Source organism: Oncorhynchus kisutch, linkage group LG1, assembly GCF_002021735.2.
Source record: "Oncorhynchus kisutch isolate 150728-3 linkage group LG1, Okis_V2, whole genome shotgun sequence".
NCBI lineage: Eukaryota > Metazoa > Chordata > Actinopteri > Salmoniformes > Salmonidae > Oncorhynchus > Oncorhynchus kisutch.
In genome coordinates this window covers 63,860,249-63,885,724 of record NC_034174.2, presented here as the reverse complement: position 1 = coordinate 63,885,724, position 25,476 = coordinate 63,860,249, and the positions used below count along the sequence as shown (strand labels likewise).

At 46.0% G+C, this 25,476-nt stretch overlaps 1 protein-coding gene and 1 pseudogene across 1 annotated transcript; both read left to right on the top strand.

The window, feature by feature from the left end:
- The first annotated feature begins 3,157 nt into the window (after window positions 1-3,157).
- LOC116376207 (uncharacterized) lies at window positions 3,158-6,271 on the top strand. The gene is made up of 7 exons (XM_031835643.1): window positions 3,158-3,413; window positions 3,607-3,658; window positions 3,858-4,058; window positions 4,242-4,544; window positions 4,745-5,242; window positions 5,425-5,892; window positions 6,092-6,271. Exons 1-7 carry the CDS (start codon window positions 3,304-3,306, stop codon window positions 6,269-6,271), a joined length of 1,812 nt encoding a protein of 603 aa, XP_031691503.1. The 5' UTR covers window positions 3,158-3,303.
- Window positions 6,272-7,805: 1,534 nt separating this feature from the next.
- LOC116376206 (uncharacterized) lies at window positions 7,806-19,490 on the top strand (annotated as a pseudogene).
- The last annotated feature ends 5,986 nt before the right edge of the window (window positions 19,491-25,476 follow it).

The window sequence follows — 25,476 nt, the reverse complement described above, 5'->3', positions numbered from 1 at the left end:
CATTAATGTCCACTAGCGCTATTGCCAGATAATTGCATGTAAATGTATCAACAATAAGCTACCTCCAATGTTGTTTTAGAGAATTTGGCAGTATGTCCAATAGGCCTCACAACCGCAGACCACCTGTAACCACGCCAGCCCAGGACCTCCACATCTGACTTCTTCACCTGTGGGATTGTCTGAGATCAGCCACCCGGATGGCTGATGATACAGCCCCTTTGTGGGGAAAAACTCATTCTGATTGGCTGGACCTGGCTCCCCAGTGGGTGGGCCTATGCCCAGTCATGTGAAATCCATAGATTAGGGCCTAATGTATTTATTTATATTGACTGATTTCCTTATATGAACTTATATGAAATTGTAGCATGTTGCATTTATGACTTTGATCTTAGCCTATATCAAATTGCTAAATTAATTGTTATTTCATTAAAAGTTCATTACAATTAAATTACTGTAAACATCTTCATTAACGCAAAAATAACATGGTTTTAGTGGGAGTAGGGAGAATGTTTGGCCAATTCATGAAACACATATTGACCTGGTTGTGACAGTAAAATGTTTAACAGTTAATATGAATTAAACAGGCCTAAATCCTCGATTTCAAACAAATGATTGTAAACACGCTTTATCAGCATGGATTAACAAATCATGGCATATTTGTTCAATAAACACTGATTTATCTATTTTCATACACTTTCAATGTATTAAAAGTACAGTATAATGTTAAAAATCCACCACTAGTCATTGTTGATACCTAAGCATACTGTAAATCGTATTGATTGATTCTGTAATTCATTTAATATCGCCTACTTTAAATAGCCTGTGGTCTTCAAGTTTGAAGCGATTTTTAAACCAACACATTTTAATATTGTATTGCATGTTTTATATATTTCTCTAACCCTTTTGTATGCGAATTGCCAATGTCAACAAACGTTCATAATTTACGTTTTTATCCCAGTGACATCGCGTCAAAATGTTACAGGATCTGTAATCATTAGGGAGAAATAGGATTGGCCAGAGGCAAATGATACAACAGGATAAATAAATGTGCTTAGAAATGTACGACGTTGTGCGCAATAAGGAACGTGTCACCATAGAAATAGAATCTATATTAGAATTCCATGCTCGTCACAATGTCCAATTAACATACATTTGAATTCCTAATTCTGTGTATTACTCAGAGGTTAACTTATTCACAATCACAACCAGCCTACTGTATATCGATAGCAAACGCGAATTCTTCATTCAAGTCAATCAAAAAATCGTATATTTTTTCCTGTTCTCAGTAAGGTAAGTAGGTTTTCCCATAATTTTATTTAATTTTTTTATTTTACCTTTATTTAACCAGGTAGGCAAGTTGAGAACAAGTTCTCATTTACAATTGCGACCTGGCCAAGATAAAGCAAAGCAGTTCGACAGATACAACGACACAGAGTTACACATGGAGTAAAACAAACATACAGTCAATAATACAGTATAAACAAGTCTATATACAATGTGAGCAAATGAGGTGAGAAGGGAGGTAAAGGCAAAAAAGGCCATGGTGGCAAAGTAAATACAATATAGCAAGTAAAACACTGGAATGGTAGTTTTGCAATGGAAGAATGTGCAAAGTAGAAATAAAAATAATGGGGTGCAAAGGAGCTAAATAAATAAATAAATACATATTAAATACAGTTGGGAAAGAGGTAGTTGTTTGGGCTAAATTATAGGTGGGCTATGTACAGGTGCAGTAATCTGTGAGCTGCTCTGACAGTTGGTGCTTAAAGCTAGTGAGGGAGATTTTTGTAGTTCGTTCCAGTCATTGGCAGCAGAGAACTGGAAGGAGAGGCGGCCAAAGAAAGAATTGGTTTTGGGGGTGACTAGAGAGATATACCTGCTGGAGCGTGTGCTACAGGTGGGAGATGCTATGGTGACCAGCGAGCTGAGATAAGGGGGGACTTTACCTAGCAGGGTCTTGTAGATGACATGGAGCCAGTGGGTTTGGCGACGAGTATGAAGCGAGGGCCAGCCAACGAGAGCGTACAGGTCGCAATGGTGGGTAGTATATGGGGCTTTGGTGATAAAACGGATTGCACTGTGATAGACTGCATCCAATTTGTTGAGTAGGGTATTGGAGGCTATTTTGTAAATGACATCGCCAAAGTCGAGGATTGGTAGGATGGTCAGTTTTACAAGGGTATGTTTGGCAGCATGAGTGAAGGATGCTTTGTTGCGAAATAGGAAGCCAATTCTAGATTTAACTTTGGATTGGAGATGTTTGATATGGGTCTGGAAGGAGAGTTTACAGTCTAACCAGACACCTAAGTATTTGTAGTTGTCCACGTATTCTAAGTCAGAGCCGTCCAGAGTAGTGATGTTGGACAGGCAGGTAGGTGCAGGTAGCGATCGGTTGAAGAGCATGCATTTAGTTTTACTTGTATTTAAGAGCAATTGGAGGCCACGGAAGGAGAGTTGTATGGCATTGAAGCTTGCCTGGAGGGTTGTTAACACAGTGTCCAAAGAAGGGTCGGAAGTATACAGAATGGTGTCGTCTGCGTAGAGGTGGATCAGGGACTCACCAGCAGCAAGAGCGACCTCATTGATGTATACAGAGAAGAGAGTCGGTCCAAGAATTGAACCCTGTGGCACCCCCATAGAGACTGCCAGAGGTCCGGACAGCAGACCCTCCGATTTGACACACTGAACTCTATCAGAGAAGTAGTTGGTGAACCAGGCGAGGCAATCATTTGAGAAACCAAGGCTGTCGAGTCTGCCGATGAGGATGTGGTGATTGACAGAGTCGAAAGCCTTGGCCAGATCAATGAATACGGCTGAACAGTAATGTTTCTTATCGATAATGAGAAGGACCGATATTGCACGCATTCGACATTTTCGAAAAACACGTTACTTGGATCATATCGAATCTGTTAGCTATATACAACCAATTTATCGATCATCTAAAATGACTTGCGTCCTCATCATAATTAAGGTCTCATTAATCTAATCTGCACTTTTATTGTTTATATTGCATGTTGTTGTTCTATGTAAAGTATAATGTATATTATTCCCATTTAGATAACTTTTTCCAGCATTAATTTGAAAAATACAGATGTACTGCTGTAGACATCTGGTTTTGGGTTCTGTGCTCAGTAACCCTCGCTCTTTCTGATGAGCTTTGGTCAACAAAAACAAATCATCAAAAAAGGGCTCATCACCCTCCATGGAGGAGCAGTTCGTTTGTGCCATGAACCAATTCATATCACTCTCTGCTTGCCACATTCTAAATGGTTAAGTCACTAATTGAAGACTCTATTGCAGAAAATGCTCAAGAGGCAATTCCGTACACTGAAAGCCCAGGGAAGACTCCCGCTGGACCTCCCTCTGAGACCAATGAAGGCCTGGCTCCTGGCAGGGAAAAGAGTCTTCTTGGAGTGAGTGCAGTGTTCTCAGACTATTTTTGAATTGTACGAAACGTTATACTTCATTTAGGTAACTTGAGTTTATCACATCATTAGACAAGTGTAAATGATAACACTAATGTATCAAAATATATTAGACGACAGCAATAGTTTGATAGATAGTGTAGACAGACATAGTCTGATACATTTCCATATTCACATGAAGGCGTGAGACAGAGACATGGAAGAGATGGAGGAAGGTCTGTGTAGCTGAATTGGTGAGGACTATGTAGAGCAAACAGTACACCCACTGTAAAGCCCTTAAGATATCAGCAAGCTCATTTTTGGACCAAAAGAGAAAAACAGCAGCTATCAGTTCAAATTAATAATTTCTCCCATCATTTCAATGATGGACCAGTGTCCAGTCTCACCCGATACATCAACAGTCTGTTAATTACATATTATGTTGTTACATAGACTTGGGATGCAAAGAGGGGCCTGGAATTACAGGAGACAGAGAGAGTTCTCCTGGTCAGTTGCCAGAGAGTTCAGGATGAATTAAGGAATTCTGATTTCACCGTGGACACGGCGCCCAACGAAGCCATCCAGCTTCTGAAAGAGGAGTGTTGGAAGTTGAACTTCTTGCACCTAAAGGATGAGACATGCCAGGCCACTGAGGTAAGACATAAGAGCCATCTGCAATGCCAATATTGTTTCTTTTAATGAAATGTCAAGCATCTTTGTCATTTCTGTGTATAATATGGTGTTCAAAGTTGGTCACAGTCAACGTTGGATGTCTTTGGTTTGTTGTATTTGTGAAGTAGCTATAGGATAGTTATGAATGTCTCTGTCCAATTACAGCTCCCTGAGACCTCTTCAAAGGAAACTCTAATTGAAGAGAAAAGTCCAAAGACCAAGTGCCCGTCCAGCGTCACTGGGGCTGCTGACATTGACAACACCAATGAGGAGGATTCAGAGGAGTCTCCGAATAACAATGTGGTGGACTTTCAGGATGAGTCGCTGGCCCTGGTCAGTGTGGAGAAAAACGCTGCTGGAGATGGAAATGTCCTCAGCAAGGTGGTGAAGCCCAAAGGATGTCTGAAGGAGAGCTGCAAAGATCAGCTAACCCCAACAATCTATGATATGATTACGGAACTACCAAAGGTAAGGAACAAGAAGCCTGTTTCGTAAATGAAAGGTCAAGTGTCTTTGCAAGTTGGGTGTATCAGAGATGTCTCAAGCGGGACAATTATACAAATAAACTGCTATAATCTTTGACTTTGGATGTCTGTGGTATGTTTTGTGAAAAAGTACAGATATCTGTTTTGTTCTTACTCTTTCATTGCTCTGCATTGTCTGCTTAGTCCTATTTCGGATCCACTGAGAGCCTTCCTGAGATGTGTAGCAGAGGTCCTGAGGTGTGCAGTGGAGTGCCTGGGGTGCCAAATGCAGTGGGAGAGGTGTCAAGTGACACAAAGAAGACAGAGGCAACTGGAGACCTTCTGAACACTGGAAACGGCCTGAGAAAGGTGGTGCAGCTATCCACCGAGAGCCATGCTGAGGTGTGCAATGGAGAGGCTGAGCTGTGCAGTGGTCCTGAGGTGTGCAGCAGAGGTCCTGAGGTGTGCAGCGGAGGTCCTGAGGTGTGCAGCGGAGGTCCTGAGGTGTGCAGCGGAGGTCCTGAGGTGTCAAACGCAGTGGAAGAGGTGTCCAGTGACACAAAGACTACAGAGGCTGCTGAAGACCTTCTGGACACTGGAAATGTCCTCAGCAAGGTGGTGAACCCCAAAGGGTGGCTGAAGCAGGACTGGGATGATCAGCTGAACAGAGACTTCAATGATATGATTGCAAATCTCCCAAAGGTAAGGAACAATAATCTTGTTTTGTAAATTAAAAAGGTCAAACGTCTTTGTAAGTGGGGTGTATCAGGGTTGTTTAAAACTGGACAATGTTATAAATTAGCTACTATAATCTTTGACCTAGTTTTTGTTTTTAAATGACAGCTGTGTTTTCCTTACTCTTTCATTACGCACTGTCTGTTTAGCCCTATTTCGGATCCATCGAGAGCCTTCCTGAGGTGTGCAGCAGAGGTCCTGAGGTGTCAAACGAAGTGGAAGAGGTGTGCAGTAACACAATGAAGATAGAGGCTACAGGAAATCTTCTGAAAACTGGAAATGGCCTAAGCAAGGTGGTGCTCCTATCCACTGAGAGCCGTCCTGATGTGTGCATTAGAGTGCCTGAGGTGTTCAGTGGAGGTCCAGAGGTATGCAGTGAAATGCCTGAAGTGTACAGTGGATGTCCTGAGGTGTGCAGTGAGGTGTTCAGTGAGGTGCCTGAGGCACCAAACGCAGTGGAAGAGGTGTCCAGTGATACAAAGACAGAGGCTGCTGAAGAACTTCGGGACACTGAAAATGTCCTCAGCAAGGTGGTGAAATCCAAAGGGTGGCTGAAGGAGGGCTGGGAAGATCAGCTGACCAAAGACTTCAATGATATGATTGCAAGACTCCCAAAGGTAAGGAACAAGAAGCCTGTTTCGTGAATGAAAGGTCAACTGTCCTAAGTGGGGTGCATCAGGGTTGTCTGAAACTGGACAATATTATAAATTAGCTACTATAATCTTTGACTTTGGATGTCTGTGGTATGTTTTGTGAAACAGCTAAAGGACATATGTGTTGTTCTTACTCTTGCACTGCTCTGCATGGTCTGTTTAGTCCTATTTTGCATCCAACGAGAGCCTTCCTGAGGTGTGCAGCGGAGTGCCCGAGGTGTCGAACGTAATGGAAGTGGTGCGCAGTGACACAAAGAAGCAGAAGAAAAATGGCGTTCTACGATTCTTCCGACGTGTGTGGAAGTTCTTCACATGCACCAACAGCCTCCCAAAAGAGGAGTGACTCAAGCACACACAACTCCGGGCAACACTTTCTCCGCCATCTCCCCCTTTCCTTCCAACTGGCTCCTTTTAATTATACAAATAAACGGGATCTGAACCACAACAAAAAACCTGTTTTCATGAGTGTTTTTCATATGACTTACGATGTACGTATGAAGAATGCTTTAAAGAACACTTACTAATTAACTATCCAGACAATTAAGCTGTTTTAGAAGTGCTTAAGTATGCATTAATCACAGTATTACTGCATTACACACTAGCAAATATGTACGAAATCATTTGAGATACTTTGCATATTAATGTAAGTTTGTGGTTGAATGGCTCTACTGTGGGCTATTTTCATAATCAAAACCAAATCACAACTTTATTTGCAGAGCACATTTCTTACAGATGATGCATTTCAAAACGCATAGAAATAAAAGGTTAGAAATATAAAAATGAGAAATGAAAAGAGTAAAACAATCACAGTGGACATGAGACTAATGCACTAAAATAAATGAAAATAAATAAGATAATACAATGGGAGTAAAATAGATAGTAGGACTAAGCAAAAGCACGGCTAATAAGTAGCTCTTCAAAATTACAACAGTTTGAGGCCTTCAGATCCTCCGGCAGGCTGTTCCAAAGGCCAGGACCATAGTGGCTGAAGGCAGCCTCACCACACGTTTTGGTTCTCACCTTTGGAACAACTAAAAGAACCGTGCCAGAGGATCTGAGGGATCGACCGGGCAGATACAGTATCTTAAATGCATGTCAGACATGTACTCAGGTGCAGGGCCACGTAGTGCTTAAAAATCAATTATAAAACTATAGGCAACCAACGCAGGGATTTAAAATAGTTGTTACAGTATGTTCAGTTGTATTGGTGTAATAGTGCCCTCCAGTGTTTCTGAGTAAAGGTTTAGATAAATGATGGTTGTTGTGGTGGGGCTTTGACAAAGCGATTGGAAGTTGCTAGTATGTCTTCTAAGTCAGTTTTCGGTTGCATAAGGAGACATTTCAAAGGAGGCTCCACAACTCAAAGGAGAGTACTTTGAAAATGGTTCTCTGGTCTGGCACTGATCAGAGAGAACTGTATTGTGGAAACCTGTTTTCACCTATCCAATGGTGTTGGATCAGATTTCTTGGCTGTCGGTCCAATTCAAACTCACAATCTCATGAAACACACATTGACCAGTGTGTGAGATTGAAGTATTTAACAGGTGCATGTGTCACAACTGTGTAGCATCAACATAGGAAGTGGTTTAGAGTCTTTCAAACCTGTTTGGCTGGCAGGAAGTGCCACTGGTTTAGACAGGAAACTGAGCCCAACAGCCACTAAACACAAACAACCACATGTATCTGTGTCAGATGACCCACAGATGATGATGTTCTATTAAATGCCATTCAATATTAATAATTGTTGTCGTTAATGGTTGAATTTCAAGTTTGATCCCAATAGGGGATAGAACTGGTGAATGAGACAGGCCCCTAGACAGAGTTGTGAAATGTCTCAGCTTCCCATTGTTAAGATAGCATCAGATCAGATGTCTCAAATGAGCTGGATACGCAGGACGGCAAGACATGAGGACCCATTCACCCTGCACTTCCTAGGGGCCTCCAACAACATCAGCCACACCCACACCTCCATGTTCAACACCACTCTCTTTGGCTTATTCGACAAACCATCCACCATTATGTGAAGGACCATGGTGAGGAGAGAGGGGTCGTTCTGACCCAAGATGGCACCACAGTGGCCATCGCTCCCATGCTTCTAGGCATTGAGGTGGGTCTGAAAGTGAAGCTGGGCATGTTTCACCTTGGCCAAAAACCTAGGGTTGTCGTTCCTTAGCCTCCAGGACGGGTGCTGGGACAACGTGACCCACCCCAGAGTGTTCCAGATGTCGCGGGTGCTCACCCTAGCCACCGATGCCCTCGCCAACAGGGGAATGAATGGGTCCATCTTGAGCATGGATCTTGCCAGCCTGGCCCACTCTGAACAGCCTGGTAAACTCAGCGAGGTGCTGAAGGGTTACTACAACCATGTCCTGGAGGGGCAAGACCTGGGGGTTGTATCCAGCCACATCGGCTCCAAGCGTAGAGAGATTTTCCAAGCCCTGCTGGGCATCCTGGACACCCAGAGACAGGTGATGGAGACCCTATACCTGGTGTGGAGGCTGGAGGACACTCAGTGGATAGCCAAGGATACAGGGGTGGAAAAATGCAGTGAGAAACATAATGCTGGAATTTGTCCACAGATACTGGGGTGAGTCTCAGGGAAGGAGAGAGGGAATCATTTACCCCTGTAATTATGAAATTGTAGGTGATAAATGGCTATTCATTTGAAGTCTACAGAACATTGGTCTGTAAACATGAAGATTAATTGAACCTGTTCTACTCTGGTTCAACCTCTCCTCTCCAGACTGCCCTCCCATCATCCCATCCCATGATGTTACACAGTATAACCTGAAGCAAAATATAATAACAAGCTGCTATAACCAGAATCAGGGTTGTGAGATAATGCAATTTGTTTAATCACTCCAACTCCTAAATGTATGTTCCCCTCAGCTTTGTGGTGGGTTCTGACGGGTACATCTACGAGGGGCGCGGCTGGCATCACCTTGGCAACCACACTAGGGGGCAGAACCCTTACGGTTACGGCGTGGCCTTCATTGGCAACTACTCCTCCTCTCTGCCCTCATGGCGGGCGGGCGCCTGCAGGCCAACTTCACCCTCCACGGGCACCATCAGCTGGTGGACACTTCGTTTCCAGGAGACGCCCTCTTACTCAGAAATCAGGGGCTGGGAGCACTTTTAATACATACACAATTGTCACGACTTCCGTTCTGCCGTCGATGTCACCGGCTTTCCAGTCACCACCGGTCCATGTTTCAGTTTCGTTTTGTTTGTCTGTATTACACACACCTTGTTTCAATTCCCATATCATGTTCCTTATTTAACCCCCTGGCATACATTTCTATTCTGTCCGTGATTGTTGGTGTCTTTAGTGGTTGTTGTATGTGCTAGTTTGTATGTATGTTCCTATTTGGAATTTTTGCCTGACTTTTTAGTAAACTCCGTTGTGTTGCTCAAAATCTGTGTCCTGCGCCTGACTCCGCTACATCTCTGCACCCAATCGCTGACAGAATCACTGACCGTTCAAATGGAGTCAGCAGGTGCAGCCAGCCCTTCTCTCCCAGTAGAGGAGTGCATCCAGCAGCACGCGACCATATACACAGTCTAGGGACAGCCATGGATCGCGTGCTGCAAACAATGGACAGATGGGAGAGAGGAGACTTTCCTGTCAATCCTACATCACCACCTCCGCCCGCACCTCAACCTACACCGATGTCCACCCCTCCTTCATCAGGACCCAGTGGGATTTGGCTCTCGCTCCCGGGAGGGTATGACGGAACAGCTGCCGGGTGGCATCGGTTCCTACTCCAGCTGGAGCTCTCCCTGGCAGCTGTTCAGCCGGCCCGTTCGGGACGCGAGAGAGTGAGTGCCCTCATCTCCTGCCTGACTGGAAAAGCCCTGCCTACCCATGTCAGAGACGCAAACTCGGTCTCAACCTTTAAGTCTTTACTGAAGACTCATCTCTTCAGCGGGTCATATGATTGAGTGTAGTCTGGCCCAGGAGTGGGAAGGTGAACGGAAAGGCTCTGGAGCAACGAACCGCCCTTGCTGTCTCTGCCTGGCCGGTTCCCCTCTTTCCACTGGGATTCTCTGCCTCTAACCCTATTACAGGGGCTGAGTCACTGGCTTGCTGGGGCTCTCTCATGCCGTCCCTGGAGGGGGTGCGTCACCTGAGTGGGTTGATTCACTGTAGTGGTCATCCTGTCTGGGTTGGCGCCCCCCCCCCCCCCCCCTTGGGTTGTGCCGTGGCGGAGATCTTTGTGGGCTATACTCAGCCTTGTCTCAGGATGGTAAGTTGGTGGTTGAAGATATCCCTCTAGTGGTGTGGGGGCTGTGCTTTGGCAAAGTGGGTGGGGTTATATCCTTCCTGTTTGGCCCTGTCCGGGGGTGTCCTCGGATGGGGCCACAGTGTCTCCTGACCCCTCCTGTCTCAGCCTCCAGTATTTATGCTGCAGTAGTTTATGTGTCGGGGGGCTGGGGTCAGTTTGTTATATCTGGAGTACTTCTCCTGTCCTATTCGGTGTCCTGTGTGAATCTAAGTGTGCGTTCTCTAATTCTCTCCTTCTCTCTTTCTTTCTCTCTCTCGGAGGACCTGAGCCCTAGGACCATGCCCCAGGACTACCTGACATGATGACTCCTTGCTGTCCCCAGTCCACCTGGCCATGCTGCTGTTCCAGTTTCAACTGACCTGAGCCCTAGGACCATGCCCCAGGACTACCTGACATGATGACTCCTTGCTGTCCCCAGTCTACCTGGCCATGCTGCTGCTCCAGTTTCAACTTCCACCTGACTGTGCTGCTGCTCTAGTTTCAACTGTTCTGCCTTATTATTATTCGACCATGCTGGTCATTTATGAACATTGAACATCTTGACCATGTTCTGTTATAATCTCCACCCGGCACAGCCAGAAGAGGACTGGCCACCCCACATAGCCTGGTTCCTCTCTAGGTTTCTTCCTAGGTATTGGCCTTTCTAGGGAGTTTTTCCTAGCCACCGTGCTTCTCCACCTGCATTGCTTGCTGTTTGGGGTTTTAGGCTGGGTTTCTGTACAGCACTTTGAGATATCAGCTGATGTACGAAGGGCTATATAAATAAATTTGATTTGATTTGAATACAGAGCCACTCTAAAATGAGCAATTTTATCACACAAAAAAATACCTCAGATGTATCAAGTTGAGGGAGTTTGTAATTGGCATGCTGACTGCATTAATGTCCACTAGCGCTATTGCCAGATAATTGAATGTAAATGTATCAACAATAAGCTACCTCCAACGTTGTTTTAGAGAATTTGGCAGTATGTCCAATAGGCCTCACAACCGCAGACCACCTGTAACCACGCCAGCCCAGGACCTCCACATCTGACTTCTTCACCTGTGGGATTGTCTGAGATCAGCCACCCGGATGGCTGATGATACAGCCCCTTTGTGGGGAAAAACTCATTCTGATTGGCTGGACCTGGCTCCCCAGTGGGTGGGCCTATGCCCAGTCATGTGAAATCCATAGATTAGGGCCTAATGTATTTATTTATATTGACTGATTTCCTTATATGAACTTATATGAAATTGTAGCATGTTGCATTTATGACTTTGATCTTAGCCTATATCAAATTGCTAAATTAATTGTTAGATCATTAAAAGTGAATTACAATTAAATTACTGTAAACATCTTCATTAACGCAAAAATAACATGGTTTTAGTGGGAGTAGGGAGAATGTTTGGCCAATTCATGAAACACATATTGACCTGGTTGTGACAGTAAAATGTTTAACAGTTAATATGAATTAAACAGGCCTAAATCCTCGATTTCAAACAAATGATTGTAAACACGCTTTATCAGCATGGATTAACAAATCATGGCATATTTGTTCAATAAACACTGATTTATCTATTTTCATACACTTTCAATGCATAGAAATAGAATCTATATTAGAATTCCATGCTCGTCACAATGTCCAATTAACATACATTTGAATTCCTAATTCTATGTGTATTACTCAGAGGTTAACTTATTCACAATCACAACCAGCCTACTGTATATCGATAGCAAACGCGAATTCTTCATTCAAGTCAATCAAAAAATCGTATATTTTTCCCTGTTCTCAGTAAGGTAAGTAGGTTTTCCCATAATTTTATTTTATTTTTTTATTTTACCTTTATTTAACCAGGTAGGCAAGTTGAGAACAAGTTCTCATTTACAATTGCGACCTGGCCAAGATAAAGCAAAGCAGTTCGACAGATACAACGACACAGAGTTACACGTGGAGTAAAACAAACATACAGTCAATAATACAGTATAAACAAGTCTATATACAATGTGAGCAAATGAGGTGAGAAGGGAGGTAAAGGCAAAAAAGGCCATGGTGGCAAAGTAAATACAATATAGCAAGTAAAACACTGGAATGGTAGTTTTGCAATGGAAGAATGTAGAAATAAAAATAATGGGGTGCAAAGGAGCTAAATAAATAAATAAATACAAATTAAATACAGTTGGGAAAGAGGTAGTTGTTTGGGCTAAATTATAGGTGGGCTATGTACAGGTGCAGTAATCTGTGAGCTGCTCTGACAGTTGGTGCTTAAAGCTAGTGAGGGAGATAAGTGTTTCCAGTTTCAGAGATTTTTGTAGTTCATTCCAGTCATTGGCAGCAGAGAACTGGAAGGAGAGGCGGCCAAAGAAAGAATTGGTTTTGGGGGTGACTAGAGAGATATACCTGCTGGAGCGTGTGCTACAGGTGGGAGATGCTATGGTGACCAGCGAGCTGAGATAAGGGGGGACTTTACCTAGCAGGGTCTTGTAGATGACATGGAGCCAGTGGGTTTGGCGACGAGTATGAAGCGAGGGCCAGCCAACGAGAGCGTACAGGTCGCAATGGTGGGTAGTATATGGGGCTTTGGTGATAAAACGGATTGCACTGTGATAGACTGCATCCAATTTGTTGAGTAGGGTATTGGAGGCTATTTTGTAAATGACATCGCCAAAGTCGAGGATTGGTAGGATGGTCAGTTTTACAAGGGTATGTTTGGCAGCATGAGTGAAGGATGCTTTGTTGCGAAATAGGAAGCCAATTCTAGATTTAACTTTGGATTGGAGATGTTTGATATGGGTCTGGAAGGAGAGTTTACAGTCTAACCAGACACCTAAGTATTTGTAGTTGTCCACGTATTCTAAGTCAGAGCCGTCCAGAGTAGTGATGTTGGACAGGCGGGTAGGTGCAGGTAGCGATCGGTTGAAGAGCATGCATTTAGTTTTACTTGTATTTAAGAGCAATTGGAGGCCACGGAAGGAGAGTTGTATGGCATTGAAGCTTGCCTGGAGGGTTGTTAACACAGTGTCCAAAGAAGGGTCGGAAGTATACAGAATGGTGTCGTCTGCGTAGAGGTGGATCAGGGACTCACCAGCAGCAAGAGCGACCTCATTGATGTATACAGAGAAGAGAGTCGGTCCAAGAATTGAACCCTGTGGCACCCCCATAGAGACTGCCAGAGGTTCGGACAGCAGACCCTCCGATTTGACACACTGAACTCTATCAGAGAAGTAGTTGGTGAACCAGGCGAGGCAATCATTTGAGAAACCAAGGCTGTCGAGTCTGCCGATGAGGATGTGGTGATTGACAGAGTCGAAAGCCTTGGCCAGATCAATGAATACGGCTGCACAGTAATGTTTCTTATCGATAATGAGAAGGACCGATATTGCACGCATTCGACATTTTCGAAAAACACGTTACTTGGATCATATCGAATCTGTTAGCTATATACAACCAATTTATCGATCATCTAAAATGACTTGCGTCCTCATCATAATTAAGGTCTCATTAATCTAATCTGCACTTTTATTGTTTATATTGCATGTTGTTGTTCTATGTAAAGTATAATGTATATTATTCCCATTTAGATAACTTTTTCCAGCATTAATTTGAAAAATACAGATGTACTGCTGTAGACATCTGGTTTTGGGTTCTGTGCTCAGTAACCCTCGCTCTTTCTGATGAGCTTTGGTCAACAAAAACAAATCATCAAAAAAGGGCTCATCACTCTCCATGGAGGAGCAGTTAGTTTGTGCCATGAACCAATTCATATCACTCTCTGCTTGCCACATTCTAAATGGTTAAGTCACTAATTGAAGACTCTATTGCAGAAAATGCTCAAGAGGCAATTCCGTACACTGAAAGCCCAGGGAAGACTGCCGCTAGACCTCCCTCTGAGACCAATGAAGGCCTGGCTCCTGGCAGGGAAAAGAGTCTTCTTGGAGTGAGTGCAGTGTTCTCAGACTATTTTTGAATTGTACGAAACGTTATACTTCATTTAGGTAACTTGAGTTTATCACATCATTAGACAAGTGTAAATGATAACACTAATGTATCAAAATATATTAGACGACAGCAATAGTTTGATAGATAGTGTAGACAGACATAGTCTGATACATTTCCATATTCACATGAAGGCTTGAGACAGAGACATGGAAGAGATGGAGGAAGGTCTGTGTAGCTGAATTGGTGAGGACTATGTAGAGCAAACAGTACACCCACTGTAAAGCCCTTAAGATATCAGCAAGCTCATTTTTGGACCAAAAGAGAAAAACAGCAGCTATCAGTTCAAATTAATAATTTCTTCCATCATTTCAATGATGGACCAGTGTCCAGTCTCACCCGATACATCAACAGTATGTTAATTACATATTATGTTGTTACATAGACTTGGGATGCAAAGAGGGGCCTGGAATTACAGGAGACAGAGAGAGTTCTCCTGGTCAGTTGCCAGAGAGTTCAGGATGAATTAAGGATATCTGATTTCACCGTGGACACGGCGCCCAACAAAGCCATCCAGCTTCTGAAAGAGGAGTGTTGGAAGTTGAACTTCTTGCACCTAAAGGATGAGACATGCCAGGCCACTGAGGTAAGACATAAGAGCCATCTGCAATGCCAATATTGTTTCTTAAAATGTCAAGCATCTTTGTCAATTCTGTGTATAATATGGTGTTTAAAGTTGGTCAATGTTCCAATCAACTTTGGATGCCTTTGGTTTGTTGTATTTGTGAAGTAGCTATAGGATAGTTATGTATGTCTCTGTCCATTTACAGCTCACTGAGCTGTATGGACATTCTGAGACCTCTTCAAAGGAAACTCTAATTGAAGAGAAAAGTCCAAAGACCAAGTGCCCGTCCAGTGTCGCTGGGGCTGCTGACATTGACAACACCAATGAGGAGTCTTCAGAGGAGTCTCCGAATAACAATGTGGTGGACTTTCAGGATGACTCGCTAGCCCTGGTCAGTGTTGAGAAAGACGCTGCTGGAGATGGAAATGTCCTCAGCAAGGTGGTGAAGCCCAAAGGGTGTCTGAAGGAGAGCTGCAAAGATCAGCTAACCCCAACAATCTATGATATGATTACGGAACTACCAAAGATAAGGAACAAGAAGCCTGTTTCGGGAATATGAAAGGTCAAGTGTCTTTGCAAATTGGGTGTATCAGAGATGTCTCAAGCGGGACAATTATACAAATAAGCTCCTATAATCTTTGACTTTGGATGTCTGTGGTATGTTTTGTGAAAAAGGACAGATATCAGTTTTGTTCTTACTATTTCATTGCTCTGCATTGTCTGCTTAGTCCTATTTCGGATCCACTGAGAGCCTTCCTGAGATGTGTATCAGAGGTCCAAATGTGTGCAGTGGAGTGCCTGATGTGTCAAATGCAGTGGGAGAGGTGTCCAGTGACACAATGACGACTGAAGCTGCTGAAGACCTTCTGGACACTGGAAATGTCCTGAGAAAGGTGGTGCAGCTATCCACCGAGAGCCATGCTGAGGTGTGCAATGGAGAGGCTGAGCTGTGCAGCGGTCCTGAGGTGTGCAGCAGAGGTCCTGAGGTGTGCAGCGGAGGTCCTGTGGTGTGCAGTGGAGGTCCTGAGGTGTGCAGTAGAGTCCCTGAGGTGTCAAACCCAGTGGAAGAGGTGTCCAGTGATACAAAGACAGAGGCTGCTGAAGAACTTCGGGACACTGAAAATGTCCTCAGCAAGGTGGTGAAATCCAAAGGGTGGCTGAAGGAGGGCTGGGAAGATCAGCTGACCAAAGACTTCAATGATATGATTGCAAGACTCCCAAAGGTAAGGAACAAGAAGCCTGTTTCGTGAATGAAAGGTCAACTGTCTTTCTAAGTGGGGTGCATCAGGGTTGTCTGAAACTGGACAATATTATAAATTAGCTACTATAATCTTTGACTTTGGATGTCTGTGGTATGTTTTGTGAAACAGCTAAAGGACATATGTGTTGTTCTTACTCTTGCACTGCTCTGCATGGTCTGTTTAGTCCTATTTTGCATCCAATGAGAGCCTTCCTGAGGTGTGCAGCGGAGTGCCCGAGGTGTCGAACGCAGTGGAAGTGGTGCGCAGTGACACAAAGAAGCAGAAGAAAAATGGCGTTCTACGATTCTTCCGACGTGTGTGGAAGTTCTTCACATGCACCAACAGCCTCCCAAAAGAGGAGTGACTCAAGCACACACAACTCCGGGCTACACTTTCTCCGCCATCTCCCCCTTTCCTTCCAACTGGCTCCTTTTAATTATACAAATAAAGGGGATCTGAACCACAACAAAAAACCTGTTTTCATGAGTGTTTTTCATATGACTTACGATGTACGTATGAAGAATGCTTTAAAGAACACTTACTAATTAACTATCCAGACAATTAAGCTGTTTTAGAAGTGCTTAAGTATGCATAAATCACAGTATTACTGCATTACACACTAGCAAATATGTACGAAATCATTTGAGACACTTTGCATATTAATGTAAGTTTGTGGTTGAATGGCTCTACTGTGGGCTATTCTCCTAATCAAAACCAAATCACAACTTTATTTGCAGAGCACATTTCTTACAGATGATGCATTTCAAAATGCATAGAAAATAAAAGGTTAGAAATATAAAAATGAGAAATGAAAAGAGTAAAACAATCACAGTGGACATGAGACTAATGCACTAAAATAAATGAAAATAAATAAGATAATAAATAAGATAATACAATGGGAGTAAAATAGATAGTAGGACTAAGCAAAAGCACGGCTAATAAGTAGCTCTTCAAAATTACAACAGTTTGAGGCCTTCAAATCCTCCGGCAGGCTGTTCCAAAGGCCAGGACCATAGTGGCTGAAGGCAGCCTCACCACACGTTTTGGTTCTCACCTTTGGAACAACTAAAAGACCCGTGACAGAGGATCTGAGGGACCGACCGGGCACATACAGTATCTTAAATGCATGTCAGACATGTACTCAGGTGCAGGGCCACGTAGCTCTTAAAAATAAATTATTAAACTATAGGCAACCAACGCAGGGATTTAAAATAGTTGTTACAGTATGTTCAGTTGTATTGGTGTAATAGTGCCCTCCAGTGTTTCTGAGTAAAGGTTTAGATAAATGATGGTTGTTGTGGTGGGGCTTTGACAAAGCTATTGGAAGTTGCTAGTATGTCTTCTAAGTCAGTTTTCGGTTGCATAAGGAGACATTTCAAAGGAGGCTCCACAACTCAAAGGAGAGTACTTTGAAAATGGTTCTCTGGTCTGGCACTGATCAGAGAGAACTGTATTGTGGAAACCTGTTTTCACCTATCCAATGGTGTTGGATCAGATTTCTTGGCTGTCGGTCCAATTCAAACTCACAATCTCATGAAACACACATTGACCAGTGTGTGAGATTGAAGTATTTAACAGGTGCATGTGTCACAACTGTGTAGCATCAACATAGGAAGTGGTTTAGAGTCTTTCAAACCTGTTTGGCTGGCAGAAAGTGCTGCTGGTTTAGACAGGAAACTGAGCCCAACAGCCACTGAACACAAACAACCACATGTATCTGTGTCAGATGACCCACAGATGGTGATGATGTTCTATTAAATGTCATTCAATAAATATTCTACATCTTGTTGTCGTTAATGTATGAATTTCAAGTTTGATCCGAATAGATGATAGAGCTGGTGAATGAGACAGGCCCCTAGACAGAGTTGTGAAATGTCTCAGCTTCCCATTGTTAAGATAGCATCAGATCAGATGTCTCAAATGAGGAGGATACGCAGGATGGCAAGACATGAGGACCCATTCACCCTGCACTTCCTAGGGGCCTCCAACAACATCAGCCACACCCACACCTCCGTGTTGAACACCACTCTCTTTGGCTTATTCGACAAACCATCCACCATTATGTGAAGGACCATGGTGAGGCGAGAGGGGTCGTTCTGACCCAAGATGGCACCACAGTGGCCATCGCTCCCATGCTTCTAGGCATTGAGGTGGGTCTGAAAGCGAAGCTGGGCATGTTTCCCCTCACCTTGGCCAAAATCCTTAGCCTCCAGGACGGCTGCTGGGACAACGTGACCCACCCCAGATTGTTCCAGATGTCGCGGGTGCTCACCCTAGCCACCGATGCCCTCGCCAACAGGGGAATGGATGGGTCCATTTTGAGCATGGATCTTGCCAGCCTGGTCCCCTCTGAACAGCCTGGTAAACTCAGCGAGGTGCTGAAGGGTTACTACAACCATGTCCTGGAGGGTCAAGACCTGGGGGTTGTATCCAGCCACATCGGCCCCAAGCGTAGAGAGATTGCCCAAGCCCTGCTGGGCACCCTGGACACCCAGAGGCAGGTGATGGAGACCCTATACCTGGTGTGGAGGCTGGAGGACACTCAGTGGATAGCCAAAGAAACATAATGCTGGAATTTGTCCACAGATACTGGGGTGAGTCTCAGGGAAGGAGAGAGGGAACCTTCACCCCTGTAATTATGAAATTGTAGGTGATAAATGGCTATTCATTTGAAGTCTACAGAGTATTGGTCTATAAACATGAAGAGTAATTGAACCTGTTCTACTCTGGTTCAACCTCTCCTCTCCAGACTGCCCTCCCATCATCCCACGGTGTCATTGGGGGGCAAAACCCTACCGAGGGTCTCCCTTCCCTCTTGCCCTGCCCCTCCCCTTCCTGTATATCCACCACACCTACGAGCCAGACAGGCCCTGTCACTCCTTCAGGCAGTGTTCCAGGAGCATGAGGGCCATGCAGCGCTTCCACCAAGATGACAACGGCTGGGCCGACATCGGATATAGGTGAACTTTGACCCCCTCATCCATTCGCAGATATTAACAAACCCTTTATACTAAGCTTCATAGATGGAGACAAGTGTGCTGTGTCAGCCTACAATTACTGAAGCAGTCATATTATAGCAAATCTTAACATGATGTTACACAGTATAACCTGAAGCAAAATATAATAACAAGATGCTATAACAAGAATCAGGGTTGTGAGATAATGCAATTTGTTTAATCACTCCAACTCCTAAATGTATGTTCCCCTAAGCTTTGTGGTGGGTTCTGACGGGTACATCTACGAGGGGCGTCACCTTGGCAACCACACCAGGAGGCAGAACCCTTACGGTTACGGCGTGGCCTTCATTGGTAACTACTCCTCCTCTCTGCCCTCACTCCACGCCCTGGATCTGGTGCGCCAACACCTGGCCAAGTGTGCAGTGGATGGCGGGCGCCTGCAGGCCAACTTCACCCTCCACGGGCACCATCAGCTGGTGGACACTTCATTTCCAGGAGACGCCCTCTACTCAGAGATCAGGGGCTGGGAGCACTTTTAATACATACACAATTGTCACGACTTCCGTTCTGCGGTCGATGTCACCGGATTTCTAGTCACCACCGATCCATGTTTCAGTTTCGTTTTGTTTTGTCTGAATTACACACACCTGGTTTCAATTCCCATGTCATGTTCCTTATTTAACCCTCTGGCATACACGTTGTTGTATGTGCTAGTTTGTATGTATGTTCCTATTTGAAAAACTCCGTTGTGTTGCTCATAACCTGTGTCCTGCGCCTGACTCCGCTACATCTCTGCACCCAATCGCTGACAGAATCACGCGACCATGTTACACAGTCTAGGGACAGCCATGGATTGCGTGCTGCAAACAATGGACAGATGGGAGAGAGGAGACTTTCCTGTCAATCCTACATCACCACCTCCGCCCGCACCTCAACCTACACCGATGTCCACCCCTCCGTCGTCAGGACCCAGTGAGATTCGGCTCTCGCTCCCGGGAGAGTATGACGGAACAGCTGCCGGGTGGCAGGGGTTCCTACTCCAGCTGGTGCTCTACCTGGCAGCTGTTCAGCCGGCCCCTTCGGGACGCGAGAGAGTGAGCGCCCTCATCTCCTGCCTGACTGGAAAAGCCCTGGAGTGGGCCAACGCCATCTGGGGAAGGGAAGGTCCGATTCTGGATGACTACGAGGACTTCTCCCTCCGCTTCCATCTGGGGAAGGGAAGGTCCGATTCTGGATGACTACGAGGACTTCTCCCTCCGCTTCCATCTGGGGAAGGGAAGGCCCGACTCCGGATGACTACGAGGACTTCTCCCACCGCTTCCGGGCAGTTTTTGATCATCCACCTGAAGGCAGAGCGGCGGGAGAGAGATTGTTCCATCTGAGACAGGAGATGAGGAGCGCTCAAGAGTTCGCACTGGACTTCAGAACTCTGGCAGCTGGTGCGGGATGGAATGAGCGGGCCCTGATCGACCACTATAGGTGTAGTTTACGAGAGGGCGTTCGTAGGGAGCTAGCCTGCAGTGACACCACTCTCAACCTGGACCAGCTGGTGGACTTGTCTATCCGGCTGGATAACCTGTTGGCCTCCCACGGATGTCTGGATCGGGGTCTGCCCATTCCATTTCCCAGCACCTTGGATTCAACACCGATGGAGTTGGGAGGGGCTGCTATAAGGGGGACCGGAGGGGGACCATTCCCTGCACCAGCTGTGGCCGCAGAGGGCACACTGCTGGTCGGTGCTGGGGTGGTTGTCCAGGAGGTCGAGGTAGTAGGCGGAGCACTGGTGGGTCTTCCCAGGTGAGTAGGCACACAACTCACCCAGAACCCCCTGTTGCACACATGTGGTTACCTATAGAATTTCCTGAGTTCTCCCCACATTCCCAGCATAAGACGCTAGTAGATTCAGGCGCAGCTGGGAACTTTATTGACGCTCCTTGGCACATAGATCAGGGATTCCTATTGTTCCTGTTGATGTTCCCTTCCCTGTACATGCCTTAGATATTCGTCCTTTGGGGTCGGGGCTAATTGGGGAGGTCACAGCGCCCATTGCTATGAGAACGCAAGGGGGTCACGAGGAGAGAGTTAGACTCTTCCTGATCGACTCTCCTGCGTTTCCTGTTGTGTTGGGTCTTCCCTGGTTGGCCTCTCATGATCCTATTATTTCGTGGCAACAGAGGGCTCTCAAGGGATGGTCCTGTCAGTGTTCAGGGAGGTGTGTAGGTGTTTCCTTAGGTGCCACTATGGTGGAAAGTCCAAACCAGGTTTCCACCATGCACATTCCCCCCGAATATGCCGATTTGGCACTCGCCTTCTGTAAAAAAATTACCTCCCCATCGACAGGGGGATTGTGCGATATATCTCTTGGTAGAAGCTGCACTTCACAGGATTCACGTGTATCCTCTGTCACAGGAGGAGATGGTGGCTATGGAGACATATGTCACCAAATCTCTGGGACAGGGATACATTCAACCTTCCATCTCACCTGTCTCCTCTTGTTTCTTTTTTGTGAAGAAGAAGGATGGAGGTTTGCGCCCGTGTATTGATTATCGAAGTTTAAATAAGATCACGGTAAATTACAGTTACCCGCTACCGCTCATAGCCAGTATGACCGAGTGACGGGGCGGCACTTCTTCAGAAAATTGGACCTCAGGAGCGCTTACAACCTGGTGCGTATCCAGGCGGGAGATGACTGGAAAACAGCATTTAGCACCACTTCTGGGCATTATGAGTACCTCTTCATGCCATTCGAGTTAATGAATGCTTCATCAGTCTTACAATCCTTTGTAGATGAGATTTTCAGGGACCTGCACGGGCAGGGTGTAGTGGTGTATATAGATGACATTCTAATATACTCCGCTACACGCGCCGAGCATGTGTCCCTGGTACGCAGGGTGCTTGGTCGACTGTTGGAACATGACCTGTACGTCAAGGCTGAGAAATGTCTCAGCCTTGACGTTCATCTTCTTCCTAGGGTACCGTTGTTCAGTGTCAGGGGTAGAGATGGAGAATGACCGCATTTCAGCCGTTTGTAATTGGCCGACTCCAACCACGGTAAAGGAGGTGCAGCGGTTTTTAGGGTTTGCCAACTACTACCTGAGATTTATCCTGGGTTTTGGTCAGGTAGCGGCTCCCATTACCTCACTGCTGAAGGGGGGACCGGTGCGACTGCAGTGGACAGCTGGGGCGGACAGGGCTTTTGGTCACCTGAAGGCTCAGTTTATCTGGGCTCCCGTGCTGGCTCATCCTGATCCCTCCTTAGCGTTCATAGTTGAGGTGGACGCGTCCGAGGCAGGGATAGGGGCTGTGCTGTCTCAGCGCTCGGGTACGCCACTAAAGCTCCGCCCCATTATTTTATTGCATTATTTTCTAAGAAGTTCAGCCTGGCGGAGCGAAACTATGATGTGGGGGACCGGGAGCTATTGGCTGTTGTCAAGGCTCTGAAAGCGTGGAGACATTGGCTTGAGGGGGCTAGACACCCTTTTCTCATTTGGACTGACCACCGCACTGGAGTACATTTTAGCAGCGAGGAGACTGAACGCTCACCAGGCAAGGTGTGCCATGTTTTTCACCCGTTTTGTTTTCACCCTTTCCTACAAACCAGGTTCCCAGAACGTTAAGGCAGATGCACTGTCCCAGATGTATGATACAGAGGAGCGGTCAACGGATTCCACTCCCATAATTCCAGCTTCTTGCCTGGTGGCCCCGGTGGTACGGGAGGTGGACGCGGACATCGAGCGGGCGTCACGTGCAGAGCCCACTCCCCCTGAGTGTTCAGCTGGGCGTTTGATGTCCGCGATCGTTTGATCTGTTGGGCTCACACGTCACCCTCCTCTGGTCATCCTGGCATCGCTCGGAGGGTTCGCTGCCTTGCTCGGAAGTACTGGTGGCACACTTTAGCTAAGGACGTGAGGGTTTATGTTTCCTTCTGTTCGGTATGCGCACAGTGCAAGGCACCTAAACATCTGCCCAGGGGGAAATTACAACCCCTTTCCGTTCCACAACGACCGTGGTCACACCTATCGGTGGATTTCGTGACGGATCTTCCCCCGTAGCGGGGTAACATCACGATCCTGGTCGTTGTGGATCGATTTTCTAAGTCCTGCCGTCTCCTTTCTTTGCCCGGTCTCCCTACGGCTCTACAAACTGCGGAGGCCCTGTTTACCCACCTATTCCGGCATTACGGGATGCCTGAGGATATAGTTTCTGATCGGGGTCCCCAATTCACGTCTAGAGTCTGGAGGGCGTTTATGGAATGCCTGGGGGTCTCGGTCAGCCTTACCTCAGGTTTCCACCCCGAGAGTAACGGGCAGGTGGAAAGAGTCAACCATGATGTGGCTAGGTTTCTGCGGTCCAATTGCCAGGTCCTGGCACCATGGCATCAGAGCCAGATTGAGGCTCCTGCTGTGGTTGAATGGTTTCGGCACTCAGAGGAGACATGCTGCCCACGCTGCCCATGTGCGGCTACAAAGGGCCGCCAGGAGACAAAAGGTGAGTGCTGACCGCCACCGCAGTGAGGCCCCGGTGTATGCACCGGGTCTGGCTCTCGACCCGAAACCTGCCCCTTCACCTGCCCTGCCGGAAGCTGGGTCCACGGTTTGTGGGGCCATTTAAAGTCCTGAGGAGACTGAACAAGGTTTGTTATAGGTTACAACTCCCCCTGATTATCACATTAACCCCTCGTTCCATGTGTCTCTCCTCAGGCCGGTGGTGGCTGGTCCGCTCCAGCAGTCTGAGATGCTGAAGGTTCCTCCACCCCCTCTGGACATCGAGGGGGTCCCAGCATATACCTTATTAGCCATAATGGACTCAAGGCGTCGGGCGAGGGGCCTTCATTACCTCGTGGAGTGGGAGGGGTACGGCCCGGAGGAGACATGCTGGGTACCGGTGGAGGACATCCTAGATCCTTCATTGCTACAGGAGTTTCACCGTCTCCACCCGGATTGCCCTGCGTCCAGTCCTCTGGATCGTCCCCGAGGCCGGTGTCAGCGCGCGGCTGGTACCGCGCGTCAAAGGGGGGGTACTGTCACGACTTCCACCTAAGTCGTCCCTTCTCCTTGTTCGGGTGATGTTCGGCGGTCGACGTCATCGGCTTTCTAGTCACCACCGATCCATGTTTCAGTTTCGTTTTGTTTTGTCTGTATTACACACACCTGGTTTCAATTCCCATATCATGTTCCTTATTTAACTCTCTGGCATACATTTCTGTTCTGTCTGTGATTGTTGGTGTCTTTAGTGGTTGTTGTATGTGCTAGTTTGTATGTATGTTCCTATTTGGAATTTTTGCCTGACTTTTTGAGTAAACTCCGTTGTGTTGCTCAAAACCTGTGTCCTGCGCCTGACTCCGCTACATCTCTGCACCCAATCGTTGACAACATTCAAAAGGGCATCACAGTTGCACCAGAACACTATTCAGTCATTATACAATTGTGTCCTTTTTCCTACATTAGACATTAGTGATAAACACCAACATTAATCTTTTTGTCCACTGTTGATATTGATGCTGCTGACATAGCAACCTTTTACAGGAAACCAGCTCATCGAGAAAGGACCAATGAAGAAGACAAGCATGTAAAAAGCAGTGTGGAATAAAACCAGTTTTGTCAAAATGTCTCATTGGATTGTATGGGGGTATCAATTTCTTACAGTGTCTCCTGACCCCTCCTGTCTCAGCCTCCAGTATTTATGCTGCAGTAGTTTATGTGTCGGGGGGCTGGGGTCAGTTTGTTATATCTGGAGTACTTCTCCTGTCCTATTCGGTGTCCTGTGTGAATCTAAGTGTGCGTTCTCTAATTCTCTCCTTCTCTCTTTCTTTCTCTCTCTCGGAGGACCTGAGCCCTAGGACCATGCCCCAGGACTACCTGACATGATGACTCCTTGCTGTCCCCAGTCCACCTGGCCATGCTGCTGCTCCAGTTTCAACTTCCACCTGACTGTGCTGCTGCTCCAGTTTCAACTGTTCTGCCTTATTATTATTCGACCATGCTGGTCATTTATGAACATTTGAACATCTTGGCCATGTTCTGTTATAATCTCCACCCGGCACAGCCAGAAGAGGACTGGCCACCCCACATAGCCTGGTTCCTCTCTAGGTTTCTTCCTAGGTATTGGCCTTTCTAGGGAGTTTTTCCTAGCCACCGTGCTTCTACACCTGCATTACTTGCTGTTTGGGGTTTTAGGCTGGGTTTCTGTACAGCACTTTGAGATATCAGCTGATGTACGAAGGGCTATATAAATAAATTTGATTTGAAATTTGATTTATATCCATGATAATAGTGTGCTTTAGAGTTATAACAGTATATAACACTCACCCTTATGGTTGTCACTGTGTCACGACTTTCCCCGAAGTTGGTCCCACTCCTTGTTCGGGCGGCGTTCGTTAGTCGACGTCACCGGCCTTCTAGCCACCGCCAATCCACTTTTCATTTTCCATTTGTTTTGACTTTTTTGTACACACCTGATTTCAATCCCACAATTACCTGTTCATTATTTAACCCTCTGTTCCCCACTGGGGAACAGAGGGTTAGT